Source organism: Lacerta agilis, chromosome 1 (genome assembly GCF_009819535.1).
Source record: "Lacerta agilis isolate rLacAgi1 chromosome 1, rLacAgi1.pri, whole genome shotgun sequence".
Classification (NCBI taxonomy): Eukaryota; Metazoa; Chordata; class Lepidosauria; order Squamata; family Lacertidae; genus Lacerta; species Lacerta agilis.
Window position 1 is genome coordinate 114,114,846 of NC_046312.1, and position 17,918 is coordinate 114,132,763.

Below are 17,918 nucleotides of genomic sequence, written 5' to 3' on the forward strand. Positions count from 1 at the left end.
CTACTGTAATAAAGCACTGCTATAATTATATATAATTTCCCTAAAATTTTGGTTTCATTCGCCTTTCCGTGCTGAAATGTCACAACCTGAACGACCATGGCTTGCCCCCCCCCCCCCAGTTTTGATCCTGGGTACGCCCCTGAGTCAATGTAAAAAAGTAAGAACTTATTCTTGTTGTTTTTACTAATTATACTTTGCATTGGCTCCTATACGTTATTTATTATTATTGCATTAAGGTAAGAAACAATATATGCAGCGTTATATTTGTTTTAAATGTCGCAATGGTTTTGCAGCTCCCAGTTGTTGTTTTTTCCTTTGGAAACGGGTCCAAGTGGCTCTTTGTGTCTTAAAGGTTGCAGACCCCTGGGCTAGTCACACTTCTTTGAAGTCTCTCAGCCCACTCACCTCACAGAATGTTTGTTGTGGGGGAGGAAGGGAAAGGAGAATGTGAGCCGCTTTGAGACTCCTTCGGGTAGTGAAAAGCGGGATATCAAATCCAAACTCTTCTTCTTCTTCTTCAACACCACCCAACCCTGAAAAAATAAAAACCAAGACAGATATATAAAAATGCCTGGGGAGAGGATGATATGAGGGCCGGGAAGCTGGGGTGGAAGGAGAGAGCTGCTGCTCACAATCATATCACAAAATAGGCCTTGAGCAAGATAGATTTTTGCAGCAGTGGCCCTTGTGATAATTCATCACGATGCCATTGCAGCAAAAGCATGGAACTTCCCAGCACAACCAGCGTTGTGCGAAAGCTCATAGCACCCCCACAAGCTCATTGCAGGCTCTCCCCTCTCCCCTCTGCCCTGCCTGCTTTGGAGACTACCCCTACAACAGAATTCTGTCACTGAAGTGAATGGGGACCCATAAATTACACACACACACACACACACACACACACACACCAAACGTTTGCATTTTAAGCCCTAAAAAAATCCTAAAGAGACCAGCTTCTGTTTATGGCCCGCCTGGTATGATTACCTGAAATAGAAGACAGGTTATCTTTCTGTATAATTATAGTATTAATTTGTAAACAAAACAAAAACCACCCAGTTTCCTTTAAAAAAAATTGGTGGGACAAGTTAGTTATGACTTGTTGTTCAGTCGTTCAGTCATGTCCGACTCTTCGTGACCCCATGGACCAGAGCACGCCAGGCACGCCTATCCTTCACTGCCTCCTGCAGTTTGGCCAAACTCATGCTAGTCGCTTCAAGAACACTGTCCAACCATCTCATCCTCTGTCGTCCCCTTCTCCTTGTGCCCTCCATCTTTCCCAACATCAGGGTCTTTTCCAGGGAGTCTTCCCTTCTCATGAGGTGGCCAAAGTACTGGAGCCTCAACTTCAGGATCTGTCCTTCCAGTGAGCACTCAGGGCTGATTTCCTTAAGAATGGATATGTTTGATCTTCTTGCAGTCCATGGGACTCTCAAGAGTCTCCTCCTGCACCATAATTCAAAAGCATCAAGTCCCATCAATTTAAATTGATAGGATTTAATTAATTCAATTAATATAGTCTGGATCCAGCCCCTACAAGTATTAGTTTGGTCTCAACAGCCATTGACGGAGTTCTGCAATGTGGAATAACAACCTCCAAACACTTTCTGAATATTTTTGCAACTATTCTTCAGTCACCTTCTTGTGTATTGTAAGCAATGCATCCTTGGGAACATTCTGGCAAAGCACTCTCCCAGACAGAAACGAGAAGCTGTAGCCAAAGTTTGTGTTTTGGCTTCACATGATGTTTATTGATGAGAAAGCTCAACCTGGAGCCTGGATTTGGGTGGCATACTAAGCCCAAACCTTTGTTTCGCTGCCATATTTAGCTGAGGTAAAAGGGCCAGTAAAGGAGGTTACAAGCACCACCAGTGCCGGCTTTACGTATAAGTGAAACAAGCTATAGCTTAGGGCCCCACTCTCTTGGGGGGCCCAAAAAAATTAAAGGGTAAAAAAACTGGATGTACATTTCCAAAATATAAGATAAAAAACAAATAAATTAAAACCTACATGCAGTTAGAGCTTAATAATTATTTCACTATTAATTTACTTTTTCTTAATTGTATTTCAGTTCAACAATTACTTTGATAAAATACATATTTTGTTATGTGCAAATGGCTTTAGATACCTAAAAAGGTAAAGGGAACCCTGACCATTAGGTCCAGTTGCGGACAACTCTGGGGTTGCGGCGCTCATCTCACTTTACTGGCTGAGGGAGAGGGTGTACAGCTTCCGGGTCATGTGGCCAGCATGACTAAGCCGCTTCTGGCGAACCAGAGCAGCTCACGAAAACGCCGTTTACCTTCCCGCTGGAGCGGTACCTATTTATCAACTTAACTTACAATTTGACGTGCTTTCGAACTGCTAGGTTGGCAGGAGTTGGGACTGAGCAACGGGAGCTCACCCCATCGCAGGGATCAGAACTGCCGACCTTCTGATCGGCAAGCCCTAGGCTCAGTGGTTTAGACCACAGCACCACCCGCGTTCCTAAATAGATACCTATTAGGTCCATAAATTACCATATAGCATATATTCAACACAAAAATAGCGACATTTTGTTGTTGACAAAGGACAGCTGGACATAGAAAGGGCCCCATTACTTTCAGTAGCTTAGGGCCTCATCAAACCTAAGCCACCATGTTCAAGTATCGCAGTAAGGCATAGTTTTATCGTGTCATACAAACTAGGCCTCTGTGTTTACTCATTAGTAAGCTTACTTAAAATTGCAGTTTCAATTGAGTTTATTGAAGCAGACAGACATGTGCGTAATCCTTATCAAATAGCACCTGAAGTATGCTAGGGCCATTGGAAGCAAGGAAATAGCACCTCTAAATTTTAAGCTGATATCCACAGAGCTGGATCCCAGTGAAACTTTTGCTAGGAACGTTATTATCCATTGCAGGTTGGGATTCAATTTTTATGTGCATTTTTAAATGAGAAGCTACAGAAATCAGTATGAAAAGCAAAACACAGCTATTGTTCGAAATTCAGATTTCTATGAATTTTGCCATTGCAATTCCCCAACCATTGTGTAAAAAAATGCACATATTAGTGAAAAAATATATTATATTATATTATATTATATTATATTATATTATATTATATTATATTATATTATATTATATTATATTATATTATATTATATTATATTATATTATATTATATTATATTATATTAAAAATGTGTATATTGCAAATGTGTGTACTGACTGCATACAAAAATATGTTTATTAGGAGAAATTCACACTAAAACACTAACGAGTTTTCATGAGGATTTTTGAAAATCACACTTCGGTTTACTGTGGAAATGTGGAGAACTAAATTTAAGACTGAGAAGCTGAGAAACTGAGGGAAAATGAAACTGACAGATTCATCTATCCCTGCTTGCAGGTTAAGGCCATATTAGATGACATACAAGAGAAGCTTCCGGAAGGATATAACATGTCTGACGTTACCTCAAAAACAGCTGAACGTTCTCCATATATCCTGGTTTGCTTTCAAGAATGTGAACGGATGAATATACTCTTACATGAGATAAGACGTTCCCTTAAAGAACTTGATCTCGGTCTTAAGGTGTGTGTACTTTGCTTTATTGTTTTGTTAGAACTCTAGATATAAATAAAATGGATGTGTTAGGAACAGTGGATGAAAACACTGAAAACAAATTGTCTTTCCCTGGCATTTGTGGCATCCGTTCCATCATTTAATTTGTCTCCATCATGACACAATTGGAGCAATTTTATTATTATGGCTATGACAATTGGAGCAATTTTATTATTATGGCTTTGATAGATTCCAACGTTACAGAGAAAGGTTACCAGCTGCCATCATTTTTGGGTTCCCTTCAAAAGAAAGCCCCCTTCATGGATCACTGCCTTGTCGTGGCGAAGGGGCTTGAATTACTCAGGCAAGCTATGGACAGGTCAAGATGGACAGGTCATAGCGGAGAGTTTGGACCAAACGTGATCCACCTGGAGAAGGAACTGGCAAGCCGCTCCAGTATCCCTGCCAAGAAAACTCCATGGACAAAGACAACAGGCATATAAAAGATATGACGCTGGAAGATGAGCCCCTCAGGTCGGAAGGCGTCCAACTTGCTACTGGGGAAGAGCGGAGGACAAGTACAAGTAGATCCAGAGCTGATGAAGCGGCTGGGCCAAAGCCGAAAGGACGCTCAGTTGCGGATATGCCTGGAAGCGAAAGGAAAGTCCAATGCTGTAAAGAAAAGTATTGCATAGGAACCTGGAATGTAAGAACCATGAACCTTGGTAAGCTGGATGTGGTAAAAAATGAGATGGCAAGAATAAACATTGACATCCTAGGCATCAGTGAACTAAAATGGACAGGAATGGGCGAATTCAGTTCGGATGACTATCATATCTACTACTGTGGGCAGGAATCCCGTAAAAGAAATGGAGTGGCCCTCATAGTCAACAAAAGAGTGGCGAAAGCTGTACTGGGATGCAACTTCAAAAATGATAGAATGATCTCGATACGAATCCAAGGCAGTCCTTTTAACATCACAGTAATCCAAGTTTATGCACCAACTACCAGTGCTGAAGAAACCGAAATTGATCAATTCTATGAAGACTTACAACACCTTATAGAAATGACACCAAAGAAGGATGTTCTTCTCATTATAGGGGATTGGAATGCTAAAGTAGGAAGTCAAGAGATAAAAGGAACAACTGGCAAGTTTGGCCTTGGAGATCAAAATGAAGCAGGGCAAAGGCTAATAGAGTTCTGTCAAGAGAACAAGCTGGTCATCACAAACACTCTTTTCCAACAACACAAGAGACGACTCTACACATGGACATCACCAGATGGGCAACATCGAAATCAGATTGATTATATTCTCTGCAGCCAAAGATGGAGAAGCTCTATACACTCAGCAAAAACAAGACCTGGAGCTGACTGTGGCTCAGATCATCAGCTTCTTATAGCAAAATTCCAGCTTAAACTGAAGAAAGTAGGAAAAACCACCGGGCCAGTAAGATTCAATCTAAATCAAATTCCTTATGAATACACAGTTGAAGTGAAGAACAGGTTCAAGGATTTAGATTTGGTGGATAGAGTGCCTGAAGAACTGTGGATGGAGGCTCGTAACATTATACAGGAGACAGCAACGAAAACTATCCCAATGAAAAAGAAATGCAAGAAAGCAAAGTGGCTGACCAATGAGGCCTTACAAATAGCGGGGGAGAGAAGACAAGCAAAATGCGAAGGAGATCGTGAAAGATACAGGAAATTGAATGCAGATTTCCAAAGAATAGCAAGGAGAGACAAGAGGGCCTTTCTAAACGAGCAATGCAAAGAAATAGAGGAAAATAACAGAATGGGAAAAACCAGAGATTTATTCAAGAAAATTGGAGATATGAAAGGAACATTTCGTACAAAGATTACCACAATTAAGGACAAAAGTGGAAAGGACCTAACAGAAGCAGAAGACATCAAGAAGAGGTGGCAAGAATACACAGAGGAATTATACCAGAAAGATATGGAGGTCTCATACACCCCAGGAAATGTGGTTGCTGACCTTGAGCCAGACATCCTGGAGAGTGAAGTCAAATGGGCCTTAGAAAGCCTTGCTAACAACAAGGCCAGTGGAAGTGATGATATTCCAGCTGAACTATTTAAAATTTTAAAAGAGGATGCTGTTAAGGTGCTGCACTCAATATGCCAGCAAGTTTGGAAAACTCAGCAGTGGCCAGAGGATTGGAGAAGATCAGTCTACATCCCAATCCCAAAGAAGGGCAGTGCCAAAGAATGCTCCAACTACCGCACAATTGCACTCATTTCACACGCTAGCAAGGTTATGCTTAAAATTCTACAAGGCAGGCTTAAGCAGTATGTGGACCGAGAACTCCCAGAAGTGCAAGCTGGATTTCGAAGGGGCAGAGGAACCAGAGACCAAATTGCAAACATGCGCTGGATTATGGAGAAAGCCAGAGAGTTCCAGAAAAACATCTACTTCTGCTTCATTGATTATGCAAAAGCATTTGACTGTGTCGACCACAGCAAACTATGGCAAGTTCTTAAAGAAATGGGAGTGCCGGATCACCTCATTTGCCTCCTGAGAAATCTCTATGTGGGACAAGAAGCTACAGTTAGAACTGGATATGGAACAACTGATTGGTTCAAAATTGGGAAAGGAGTATGACAAGGCTGCATATTGTCTCCCTGCTTATTTAACTTATATGCAGAATACATCATGCGAAAGGCTGGACTGGATGAATCCCCAACTGGAATTAAGATTGCCGGAAAAAATATCAACAACCTCAGATATGCTGATGATACTACCTTGATGGCAGAAAGTGAGGAAGAATTGAAGAACCTTTTAATGAGGGTGAAAGAAGAGAGCGCAAAATATGGTCTGAAGCTCAACATCAAAAAAACTAAGATCATGGCCACTGGTCCCATCACCTCCTGGCAAATAGAAGGGGAAGAAATGGAGGCAGTGAGAGATTTCACTTTCTTGGGTTCCATGATCACTGCAGATGGTGACAGCAGTCACGAAATCAGAAGACGCCTGCTTCTTGGGAGAAAAGCAATGACAAACCTAGACAGCATCTTAAAAAGCAAAGATATCACCTTGTCGACAAAAGTCCGTATAGTTAAAGCTATGGTTTTCCCAGTAGTAATGTACGGAAGTGAGAGCTGGACCATAAAGAAGGCTGATCGCCGTAGAATTGATGCTTTTGAATTATGGTGCTGGAGGAGACTCTTGAGAGTCCCGTGGACTGCAAGAAGATCAAACCTATCCATTCTCAAAGAAATCAGCCCTGAGTGCTCACTAGAAGGACAGATCCTGAAGTTGAGGCTCCAGTACTTTGGCCACCTCATGAGAAGAGAAGAATCCCTAGAAAAGACCCTGATGTTGGGAAAGATGGAGGGCACAAGGAGAAGGGGACGACAGAGGATGAGATGGTTGGACAGTGTTCTTGAAGCTACTAACATGAGTTTGGCCAAACTGCGAGAGGCAGTGAAGGATAGGCGTGCCTGGCGTACTCTGGTCCATGGGGTCACGAAGAGTCGGACACGACTGAACGACTGAACAACAACAAAAGAAAGCAAAGGTGATTTCCATCCAAATGAGGATTTGAAATTCAATTTTCTAGTAGGCTTGGCTGATGTAAGGGCCGCAGGTCTCTTTCAAAGTTATTGGAAGACAGAAAATCCCAGCAAAGTGAATTAAGTTCCGTACTTTTGGCAGCTGGTAAACCTGAAGGAATCTGCATGTTCTTTTGGGGATATGGCATATAGCTACTTAGTACAGTGATCTCTTTGAACCCGGAGCCTGGTCTTCATGTTGCAATAATGACCCAGGAAGTGGTGATAGCTCGGTCAATAGACATGAGCCTCTTAATCTCAGGGTCGTGGGTTCGAGACCCACATTGGGTAAAAAGATTCCTGCTTTTCAGGGGATAGACTAGATGACTCTTATGGTCCCTTCCAATTTCCAATGATTCTGTGACTCCAAGGAAACAAACATCATCTGCCAAGGATTGAACATGGCAAAGTTCAGCAACGTAACAATGTGGTAATTTAAGTATACAGCTTCCCCCCCTCTGATCCATCTTTGATCTGTGCAGTTTAGCAGACAAGCCTTTGTCAGAAAAGGCAATGTCATTGAGGCACAAGGCCATGGAACACTTGTGAAACTTGGAGGAACAACTCTCTCACCCTAAGCACCATAGCAGCCTTAAACAAGCGGCACTCAGAAGCAGAATGACACAAAACATTAAAAGCTTTTACAGAAGCTAAAGGCCAAGCTGGGGGAGACAGGGATCATGGCATCAGGCTGCTTTTGTGGGTTCAAGGGGCTGCAGGAGGAAGGGGGAAACCAGGGGGGGGGTTTAATCCCTCTCCTCTCTCCCCACCCCCTTGTATGAGTGGCTAAAGTAATATATAAATGCTGTGGATATAATTCAGTTCCCTTCCACAAGTTTCTTACCTGCTCATGCACATGGAACAAAGCTTGCAGGACTTTCTGCTGCCAACACTTCTCCACATCAAAAGTCTTCCCACAGGTTTTTTAAAAAAGCTTGGTTTCTGAGACAGGTAGCCTATGTGCCATGCATTTTGTTGTTGTTAAATTTGGAGCATTCAAATGGCCAACAACGCAAGCTCGTGATTATTAATATTTATATTTAGGTTCTTACATTTTACATAATCTGGCCTTTTGAGTATTTTATTCTATACGGTTTGGATCCAAATATCCAGTGAGCGAAACTCTGCTTGCATGATGCTCCTGCTGGAGAAAGGATGGCAGTGGCAATTGTCTATTATTATTATTATTAGTAGTAGTAGTAGTAGTAGTAGTAGTAGTAGTATTACTACCCACCTTTTCCCATGACAGGGCTCAAGGCAGCTTACAGATAAAAACAAGAACCGCTAAAAACATAGGAAAAATCATTATAAAACAATTAAACATGGATAGAATTAAAACTACATACATGTATAAAATCTATTAAAACCATACAAATAATCACAGTAAATACAAAACAGCACCAGCCCTTTAATTAAAAGCAGTAAGTTCCCCAAAGCCTGTTGGAACAAGGAAGTCGAAGGACAGCAAGGAGGGAGCCAGACTGGCTTTTCTGGGGAGGGAGTTCCAACGTCTGGCAGCAGCCACCAAAAAGGCCCTCTCCCATGCCCCTAGCAAGCATGTCTGTGAGGGTGGTAGGACCAAGAGAAGATGACTCCTCCCTCCTACAGCCCCCACTGTCTACTAAAAAGCGGCTGTGGTGAGTTGAGAACTCTCTGGAGCAGTGTAGAGGTCTTACCAGGGGCTGCAGAGGAGGAGAGCTGGCCACTCATTTTAATGACTGTTTTGTACTGTTTCTAATGGCGTTTTATTACTATACAGCCACCGATGCTGCCATATATAAAAAAGATGATACGTTAATACTTTTTAAAAGGAGATAAATGAAAACCCCCTCCTTCCTCAAAAAGGAGTTTCCCACAGGATCTCAGTCTGCTTCTGTGAACAGAAGTCGTCCTTCCATTTGCGGAGAGCACTCTGGATTCCAACCCATAGCTTGTTGTGCATAATTTTCTTCAGATATTCGCAATTATATTTAAGAAACGAAGAGGAGACAGAAACTGCCGCTTCTGTTTGCATGATCGTTTCACCTCTTTTTAATAAATAACTCACCCCAATTTTAAGAGCCAAGATATTCTTTACATTTGACGACAATTCAGCTACCTTATGTGTTTTTACTGTAGGGGGGAACAAAGCCCTCTATCATTTATCATGTCATCTTATCACAGTCTCTTTGTGCAACGCAAATAGCGCACTAATGTTTTCTTTTGTTAGGGTGAGTTGGCAATCTCTGCTGAGATGGAGCAACTACAGACAGCTCTCTTTTTTGATAATCTTCCTGACACTTGGATGAAACTGGCTTATCCATCAACCTACAGCCTAGCTCAGTGGTGAGTCTCATGGCAACAGATCAGGGTAGATTCTTTGTCATGGGCAGCTAAAAGTGTGTGGCGGGGGAGAGAGAGACTCGGCAATATTTTTGCTTATAAATAATCGTGTGTGCGTGCGTGCGCACGCGCACGCGCACACACACACATATAGACACGGGTGGTGCTGTGGTCTAAACCATTGAGCCTCCTGGGCTTGCTGATCAGGTTGGCGGTTTAAATCTGCGCAACAGGATGAGCTCCCGTTGCTCTGTTCCAGCTCCTGCCAAGATTCTGAGACGCTTGAAAACCGAGGTACCACTGTATATTGTTTTAGACACCCACTGAAAACTTCTTTTTATTTCAGCAAGCCTGTCTAGTAGTCATATAATTTAATTATAGGTGGTGGTTTTTTAAGTTCAATTTGTTTTGTGTTTTATTGATAATGGGCTGAGTTCAGCTAAGTCCTAATAGGAGTAAACCCACTGAAATAAATGAACCTGTTAGTCATGTCTGTTGATTTCAATGGGTCTACGCTGAGTAGGAATAGCATTGGACACCACTCAATGATTCTGTGTGCACCAAATATCATAGTTTCTCATTAAGTGATCTATAATTTTTTTTTCTAAATTAATAAAGGTCGGGGAAACCTCCTCAGACTTTAGCCAACTCACGCTTCTCCTACTGTTTTGTTCTAGTAGTATGAGAGAAGACACAACTTTGTCACCAGGAAGCTTGTAAATGCTTCAAAACAGACTTGCACAAACACCCCTCCCTGTCTCTCTCTCTCTCACACGTATTTCAAGCATGAGGACTCATTTATTGCAACAAAACCTACCACCCAGTTGTCCTGGGTTTGGGCCTTTGGTAATTCATAGACAATTGCACGGCAGAACAGGAATGCCACCAGCTCTAAAAGAGGGTTCTCTGCCTGCACAATCCAGAATACGGCATCAGTACTACACTTTACGTGCTTTTGAAGGAGACGTCTCCCAGAGTTCAGTTTGGAGCTGAAATGCTGAAGCTGCCAATTCTCCATTGCAGACACACATGTCTTCCATATAGCTACTTGCTGGTGCTATTTAATGCGCAACCATAAAGCATTATGCTTCACTGGCAATCTGTTATCCCCCCCCCATCCCCACCCACCCCGTCCAATCTGCTTTATTATATTTCCCACCACAGTGGAAATCTCTAGCATTTAATCAATACTTCAAAGAGGGTTGGACCAGCAAGAAGCAGGGGGATCTGGATAAATTTGTATGTTGAGCTTTGTAAGGACAGCAAATGCATCACAACGATAGGCTGTAAGAATTATTGCAGTCGTTGAGTAGCAACTGACCTACCGATCCGGCACGATGAATTGTTAGCTGGAGCAAGTTTTCCAGTAACCAACTGTGGTATGTTCTTTCTCAATCCCCTGACATAAAGCAATGTTTTCAGGTTGAACGAGAGGCTTCAGGAAATGCATGTTCTGCAGATGGCCGCAGGCCTTGGGGAATGCGAATATAGCCACAAGTCATGCCTTTCTAGCATGTGTTTGTTGGAAAACAGGATCCCAGTAAGCAATGCAAAAGCATCCTGGGAACATTTCCACACCTGATTCGCCTCTGAAGCTCATTATAGCCCTTCGCATTGCTTAGTGGTCTCTGTTTTAACTAACCCAGCTGTGGTCTGTTCCGAGAGATGGCATTCATTTCCCCCCGGGGAAGTCTTATGATACTGAATGGTCATCCACTTAGATGATTCCCCCTTGGGGAAGCAACCTGTCAAAAAGATGGTGACTTACTTAAGTAGCATTAAGCTTCACGAGGGGGAGAAATACCAGGAGGGTTTTGATTCTCAAACCACAATGATTCTGCAAAGCTAGCAGAGACTGAATTCAGAGAACCTGCAGGAACCCAGAAAAATGTTCTTTAAAATAGAGAATGGAATGAGACTAGCCTACTAGGATGGAATTTCAGTAGGCTAAGATGGTCTGGGAAAACAATCCACTGGGAACATCTCTTGAGCTTGTTGTTGTTGTTGTTCAGTCATTCAGTCGTGTCCGACTCTTCGTGATCCCATGGACCAGAGCACGCCAGGCACGCCTATCCTTCACTGCCTCTCGCAGTTTGGCCAAACTCATGTTAGTAGCTTCGAGAACACTGTCCAACCATCTCATCCTCTGTCGTCCCCTTCTCCTTGTGCCCTCCATCTTTCCCAACATCAGGTCTTTTCTAGGGAGTCTTCTCTTCTCATGAGGTGGCTAAAGTACTGGAGTCTCAACTTCAGGATCTGTCCTTCTAGTGAGCACTCAGGGCTGATTTCTTTAAGAATGGATAGGTTTGATCTTCTTGCAGTCTCTTGAGCTAGCCCCAGTCAAACAAAAATTCCTCAGTTGACTTGTTCCTTCACTTTTTTATTTGGATTATACTTAGCCACAAGAAGAACCTTCTCTCCTGTAAATGGAGAGGCCACTTGTGCATAACCAAATAAGAGGCCAAAGGAGGTTTTGCATGAGAATTGCATGTGATAATTTATATGTGTAGATGCAAACTGAGAAATAATCGCAGCAATTTGTTTCACCAATAGTGGGCAAGGCTGTAGCCAGGTGACCTCTGTGCGCCTGTTTGGTTTGCAGTCCAACTTCTGACTGCCAATGGGCATGATCCAGGCCCCTGCCACTCTCCCTTCTCGTGGCTCATTGTCTTTAAACCAGACTTGGACCAAGTAGCTCTCCTTCAACCTTAGAAGCCCAGCCTAAGATGTGGCTCCTTAGTAGGGTGCCATCTCAGCCACGTGGAAGGATGACATCCATAGCAGAACCATTATCTCACCTCCCCAGTAATGCTGCACGGAAAAGGAGGCTGAGGCAGTGAAAACCTGCTGATTATTGTGGGGTGTCTGATAGTTCATGCCCATGGTGATGGGTTGGAGGCGGTGGAGAAAAAACAAGCCCAGAACTTATGTAAATAGATTTTGAATACCAGAAAACTGCATGTAGTGAGGATCCCTGGAGAGGACATCTTACAAATGTTAACAATTCATTACGTAGCAGTTGACAAAAATGAGGATGTGTGTGAAAATACACAATGTAACTGGGAGAATGAAAAATAGATACTTAATAATGCTACTGTTTTGGTTTTTTATTTTCTTCTTGTTATTATTATCTGCATTTTTAGATATTTTATATGATCTTATTTTATTTTTTTAATAAAAATTTATTGGATTTTCCAAATTACACCAATTACAAATACCCCCACCCCATACAAAACAACACAATACACCCAACGATATTTTATATGATCTTAATTCTAATAGTGTTTAAATAATTTTTTTTAATGCCTATGTTTTCTATGTCTGTAACTTTTTCTATTTTGTCTGTAAGTGGCCTTGAGTCCTGGTTTGGAAAGAAGGTGGGATATAAATAAATATAGATAGAACAATAACAACAATAATATGAGAGCTAAGAATACTCAGTGGCAATGGTTGGAGAGAGAGAAATAGAAAACTGGGTGAGGAGGAGGAGTAGAGGGCTTATTTTCAGGTAGGGTTCAATCACACACCAGAAAATTCAGCTTGTGCAATTCAAGTTGATTTGGAGTTCTTGCACACCAAAGCCTTCTCCAAAATTGGACTCGGTGCAGTTAGGAAAGTGAAGGGGAATATGCACTGGACAATGTAGGATAACATTTGCTTGATGAAATGTTGTCTAACCTTCTCGCAAGGGTTCCGGTGCACCATAAAAGATCCCATGAAACACCATTCCCTTATACTTTGAAAATGACACTTCTGTCTGAGTAAAATAGGTTATCTAGGTATTTGCTTAGCAATGACTTGCAAACCATTTGCAAATGCTTTCAGTGTAGGCAGGTATACTCAGACAGAGCAAGTAATCTGCAGAAAAGTATTGGCTTTTGGGGGGAAAGCACGGGTCATAGACGGAATACTGATAATGTGCAAGGCACATTATCTCTCAGGGGGAAAAAATGACAAATATTGAAGTTAAATAGGAAGGATAGTTGAAGTGGAGAAAAGTGGCATAAAATGTGTGTTTTAGGTAAATCAGTTTTCAGAAATACCATGCACAGGTTAATCCTTTATAAATATGTTCAAGGAATATATTAGACACCAGGTCCACCTACGCCAAATGAATGCAGCAAACCCTTGGATGTGTCTCAGAGGCAGGATAAGTGAGGAAACTCTCTGGTATTTGATGTGGTTCTGCTCTATAATTCACACATACAGCAGATGGGTAGTGATTTTTTTTTTTTTACTCATCGCCCCAAAGAAACATATATTGGCAAATCTTATTAGGCACACATTTTGCAGAAAACAGAAACCTCTGGGCAAATGATATTTTGAATGTGAATAAAATAAAGGGGACATTTGGTTTATTTGCTGTAATACCACCTTTAGGAAATTATACCTCTAAGGATGAAAACATGTGCTCGTCAATTTTTAAAATATGCCCAAGTAATCTCAGCATCAAAGTCTGTGCTCAGCGAATGGTGGTCCCTGGAGCTGAATTGCCCAGGGGCCAAAAGAGGATCATGCTTTTTATTTTACAAAGAGAAAAGGGGGTGTTGAAAGGACCCCGCTCTGCAGCTGATCAGCAAGAGATCGGGAGAGATATAAGAGTCCTGGCTTCCTTTCAGCTCCGCCCTCCTTTGTTGAATGTGCTGCAGAGGGAGGTTGTTTGTTTCCCCAGCAACATGTGACTGGCTGATTAGATTATCTGTCTGGAAACTGTAGAAAAGGCTCCCTTTCTTTTAGAAGCTGCAGAAATATAAGTTGAACCCCATAAAAACGGGGCTTTCCCTCTTTGCTTTTCCCCCTTTGCAAAAGGAGCTTTGCTTTTTCCCCTTTGCAAAAAAGCTGCAAAACTTTTAGCTGATCCTCAAAAAACCAGGGCTTTTCCCTTTGCAAAAAAAGTTGCTAAACTTTTAGCTGATCCTCAAAAAAAACAGGGCTTTTAGAGGAGGAAAACCAGAAAAAAAAATCTGGGTTTCCTCCTCTAAAAACGAGGTGCGCCCTTTGGTCCAGTGCGCCCTATGGAGTGTGTGTGTGTGTGTGTGTGTGTGTGTGTGTGTATGAGTTGTAGAGCTCAGCAGTTGCAAGAATGCTACAGAGATGTTGTTTTGAGCTGTGTAGAAATGTGGTTGAGGATTTTCTGAGCACCTTTGACTTTTTTTTTGATTGAGTAGTAGTTTTTTGGATCACGCATCGTAGGGGGTTGGACTAGGTGACCCTTGGGATCCCTTCCAACTCTATGATTCTATGAGTCTTTACTTAAGTTTCCCAATTGCCTAAATACTGCGCTTTTCAAATAAAAGCTGAGTCCGAGGTATGCCTGTTCCTGTCACAGCACAGTATCTCCATCACGTGCCGTAATTGTCAAGCATTATGACCAGATTTGGGGTGGGTGGGGAGTATGTTAAGCTGGGGTGCAAATGGCTGGTGCTTGGATCTTCACCACCTGCAGCATCAGTTGTCACAAAAAGGCAATTTCTCTGAATCTGCCTCTAGCTTATGAAACAATATATGCTACAACGGGATGGAGGGAACATTGGTGTGGAGTTGACCCTCCCTCTCTTCCCTTTGCCCGGGAAGTCATTCCACAGGTAGATGAAGCTAATACGAATCACTCCCCCTTTATTGACTTTAGAACTGGGAGTAGGAACCATCAGATCTTCCATCTAAGGACCTAAGGGTGTGGTACAAATGTATTTACCGTAGGCTGCACTGTGCTTATGGCAGCACAACGCTTATTCTATCATTGCCATTGCAAGCCACCAATTCCTATGCCTCCATCTTGGTTTCTTTTTCCGATGCTGCTAAGGTACAGCGATCTCCTTCTGCGCTGCCGTGAGCTCGATTCCTGGGCGCAGGATCTCACCCTCCCCAGTGTCGTCTGGATATCAGGCTTTTTCAACCCCCAGTCCTTCCTCACAGGTAGGAAAGCACATCACACAACTCATTAGTAATTTACTGCTACAGTAATTTTTATAATTACTGCCAGGAGGCTTCATTAAATTTGATCTAATGAATAAATATTGTATTTTCAATGTGATTACCAGCACAGCTTAAGCTGTGTGCCATAAACAATTATTTTCCTCAATACACAGTATGTCGGTGACTATATTGATTTTTATTATTATTATTATTTCACGAAGGGTTTACTGTATTTGTATCATGGGGCACTCAATAATGGCTGAATGCGAAGTTGTCAAAGGACATGCCATTGAAAGAGAAATAAAGGAAATAGCAATTTCAAAGAAGCTAAAATACTGTTAGTAAATATAATAGGTAGGTGTGTGTGTGTGTTTAAATATGGGGTGAGAAAAATGGTGTGTGTGTGTGTGTGTGTGTGTTTATAGGTTGGCATCCAAAAAGTTACTTTGCACAAGGTCTTAGGCTGGACCAGAAAGATTTATTATTTTAACCTTTTGCAATCCTCTGAATAGCACACTTCCATGTCACATAGCATAAGCTGTTTTGGGCACTTTCCTATTTTAAAGGGAGGGGGTACCACTTTCCAGAGACAGCTACCCAAAGCAAGTTTAAAACCTTTTTGCCATTTGGGTACAAATAATCAATTTAGCTGTATTTCAGCTTCTAGACATAGCTGCTTAATTCAAGACTCTGTGGGACAAAGCAATGTTTTATTTTGAAATCAGCATAGGCATTAATTCTGATAGTTGTGGCGGCTGGAGCTTAATTTCCTGTGCAAGCAGCTCTCAGCACCCTGTGGGGTGGTGCAATCCCTTGCACCCACAAATCTGCATTTAGTGTTTGATCCACAAATTATTGCAATGTAAACCCAGATTTCATGGTAAAAGACCTACCTTGCAATGGAAATGTCAGCTGTTTAGCACCGAGACCCAAGCATCAAGTTCAGAAACATGGCATGATAATACCCTATTTGTCTATGTGTAAGACAATGGTTTTAAAAAATCGGAGGTTGTCATATACACGGATGGTGAACGCACAGGGGTTTGGGCTTTGACTCTGGTGCGGGTGGCCTGGGCTCAGGTTCAGGTTCTGCCATGAGCAGCCCATGATCAGTGGCGACGGGTGGGGGTGGGGAGCTTGTGATCGGTGGGGAAAAAAGCTCAACAACTTAGTGTGCAGTCACCCAAAAAACCTCAACAATATTGGCCAACTTCCTTGACTGGCCACTGATGTTTAAATACATGGTACTAAATACACCGGCACGTTGAATATTTAAGTTAATATCAAAGTAGTTCTGCTTGATGTTTAAAATACAGATTTCTTAATTATGGGTTCAAAAAAAAAAAGGGGGTCGTCTTACACATGGAAGAATACAGTAATTCTTGCCCAGCTTATCCCATCACTGCATGTAAGATTGTCAAATGCTCCCTTATGTTAGAGATGGCTCTGTTCAGCAGCCATTGTTTGCCTCTGGCTACCAGTTGCAAGGAATCTCAAGTATGCTGATTGACTCCAGTCCCATTGACATGTGGTTGGCCCTTGGACTTTTGTCCTGAACCAGCCTGTGGAAAGCCGTATCAGAGCAAAGCTTTCACTGTGGCAGTTTCTTGTGGGAGGACAGGGATTATTCAAACATGCCATGCCACAGATGCTGCCATCTTTGTCAACTGCCTCACCATTGCCTGGTACCCTTTCTCTGCATAGTTTTGGTATGTTTGCTAGTAGGCTAAAAAAGCAAAGGGCCGCACGGAAACCTTTCGTGGCGTTTCTGAAGCGTTTTCCAGGTCTGTGCCTTTTCACTGAACTTTGTAAGAAAGCTGGTCTAAACCTGTCCACACCAGACGAAAAGGAATGATTTCTGGTTCCATTGATCTTATGAAGCCGCTGTATATATCAAGTCAAGTCTATGGTCCACCTAGGGCAACGATGTGGAACTTGTTACAGGTGGGTAGCTGGTTGGTCTGCCATAGTCAAAACAAAATCAAAAATTCTTTCCAGTAGCACCTTAGAGACCAACTGAGTTTGTGGAACTTGTAGGCCTCCAGATATTGACACACTAGAATCTCCATCACACCCCTGGGCTGCAATGACTGGGGCTGAAGGGAGCAGGGAGGCCCACCATCTGGAAGGCTGCAGGTCCCCCATCCCTAATCTACTGCAGTGGTGTCTATGATTGGAGCCCTGGTTCTTAGGTTGCAATACCTTTACCTGTCCTTCCCCCTGCTCCACGAGACTACTTTTAACTTGACATTCTAGGAATGAACCCAGGCAACATCAGCCATGTGGAGCTTGTGCTCTTCCTCACTTTACTGCTCAACTCATTATGGCGTCTCCACACTTTTATTTCAGCTGTCATGCAGAGCCTCGCCCATAAAAACGAATGGCCTCTGGATAAGATGCACATAACGGTGGACGTCACCAAAAAGTACAAAGAGGAGTTTACGCAGCCTGCTAGAGAAGGGGCATACATACACGGCTTGTACTTGGAAGGTAAGTGACTTTGAGGATTTGCAACTGCTTAAAAATGGTGCCATTAGAAGCTATGGGATGTTTATCTGAAAAGCTTCTGGCTAA

General features: G+C 42.4%; 1 protein-coding gene across 1 annotated transcript in view; it reads left to right on the forward strand.

The window, feature by feature from the left end:
• LOC117057138 (dynein heavy chain 11, axonemal-like) overlaps nucleotides 1–17,918 on the forward strand; it is a 205,127-nt gene that overhangs the window by 185,820 nt on the left and 1,389 nt on the right. Inside the window, exons 63-66 of the mRNA XM_033167945.1 lie at nucleotides 3,387–3,569; nucleotides 9,316–9,431; nucleotides 15,232–15,344; nucleotides 17,694–17,834. Coding sequence (XP_033023836.1) covers nucleotides 3,387–3,569; nucleotides 9,316–9,431; nucleotides 15,232–15,344; nucleotides 17,694–17,834 — 553 coding nt within the window. The remainder of the gene's footprint in view (nucleotides 1–3,386; nucleotides 3,570–9,315; nucleotides 9,432–15,231; nucleotides 15,345–17,693; nucleotides 17,835–17,918) is intronic.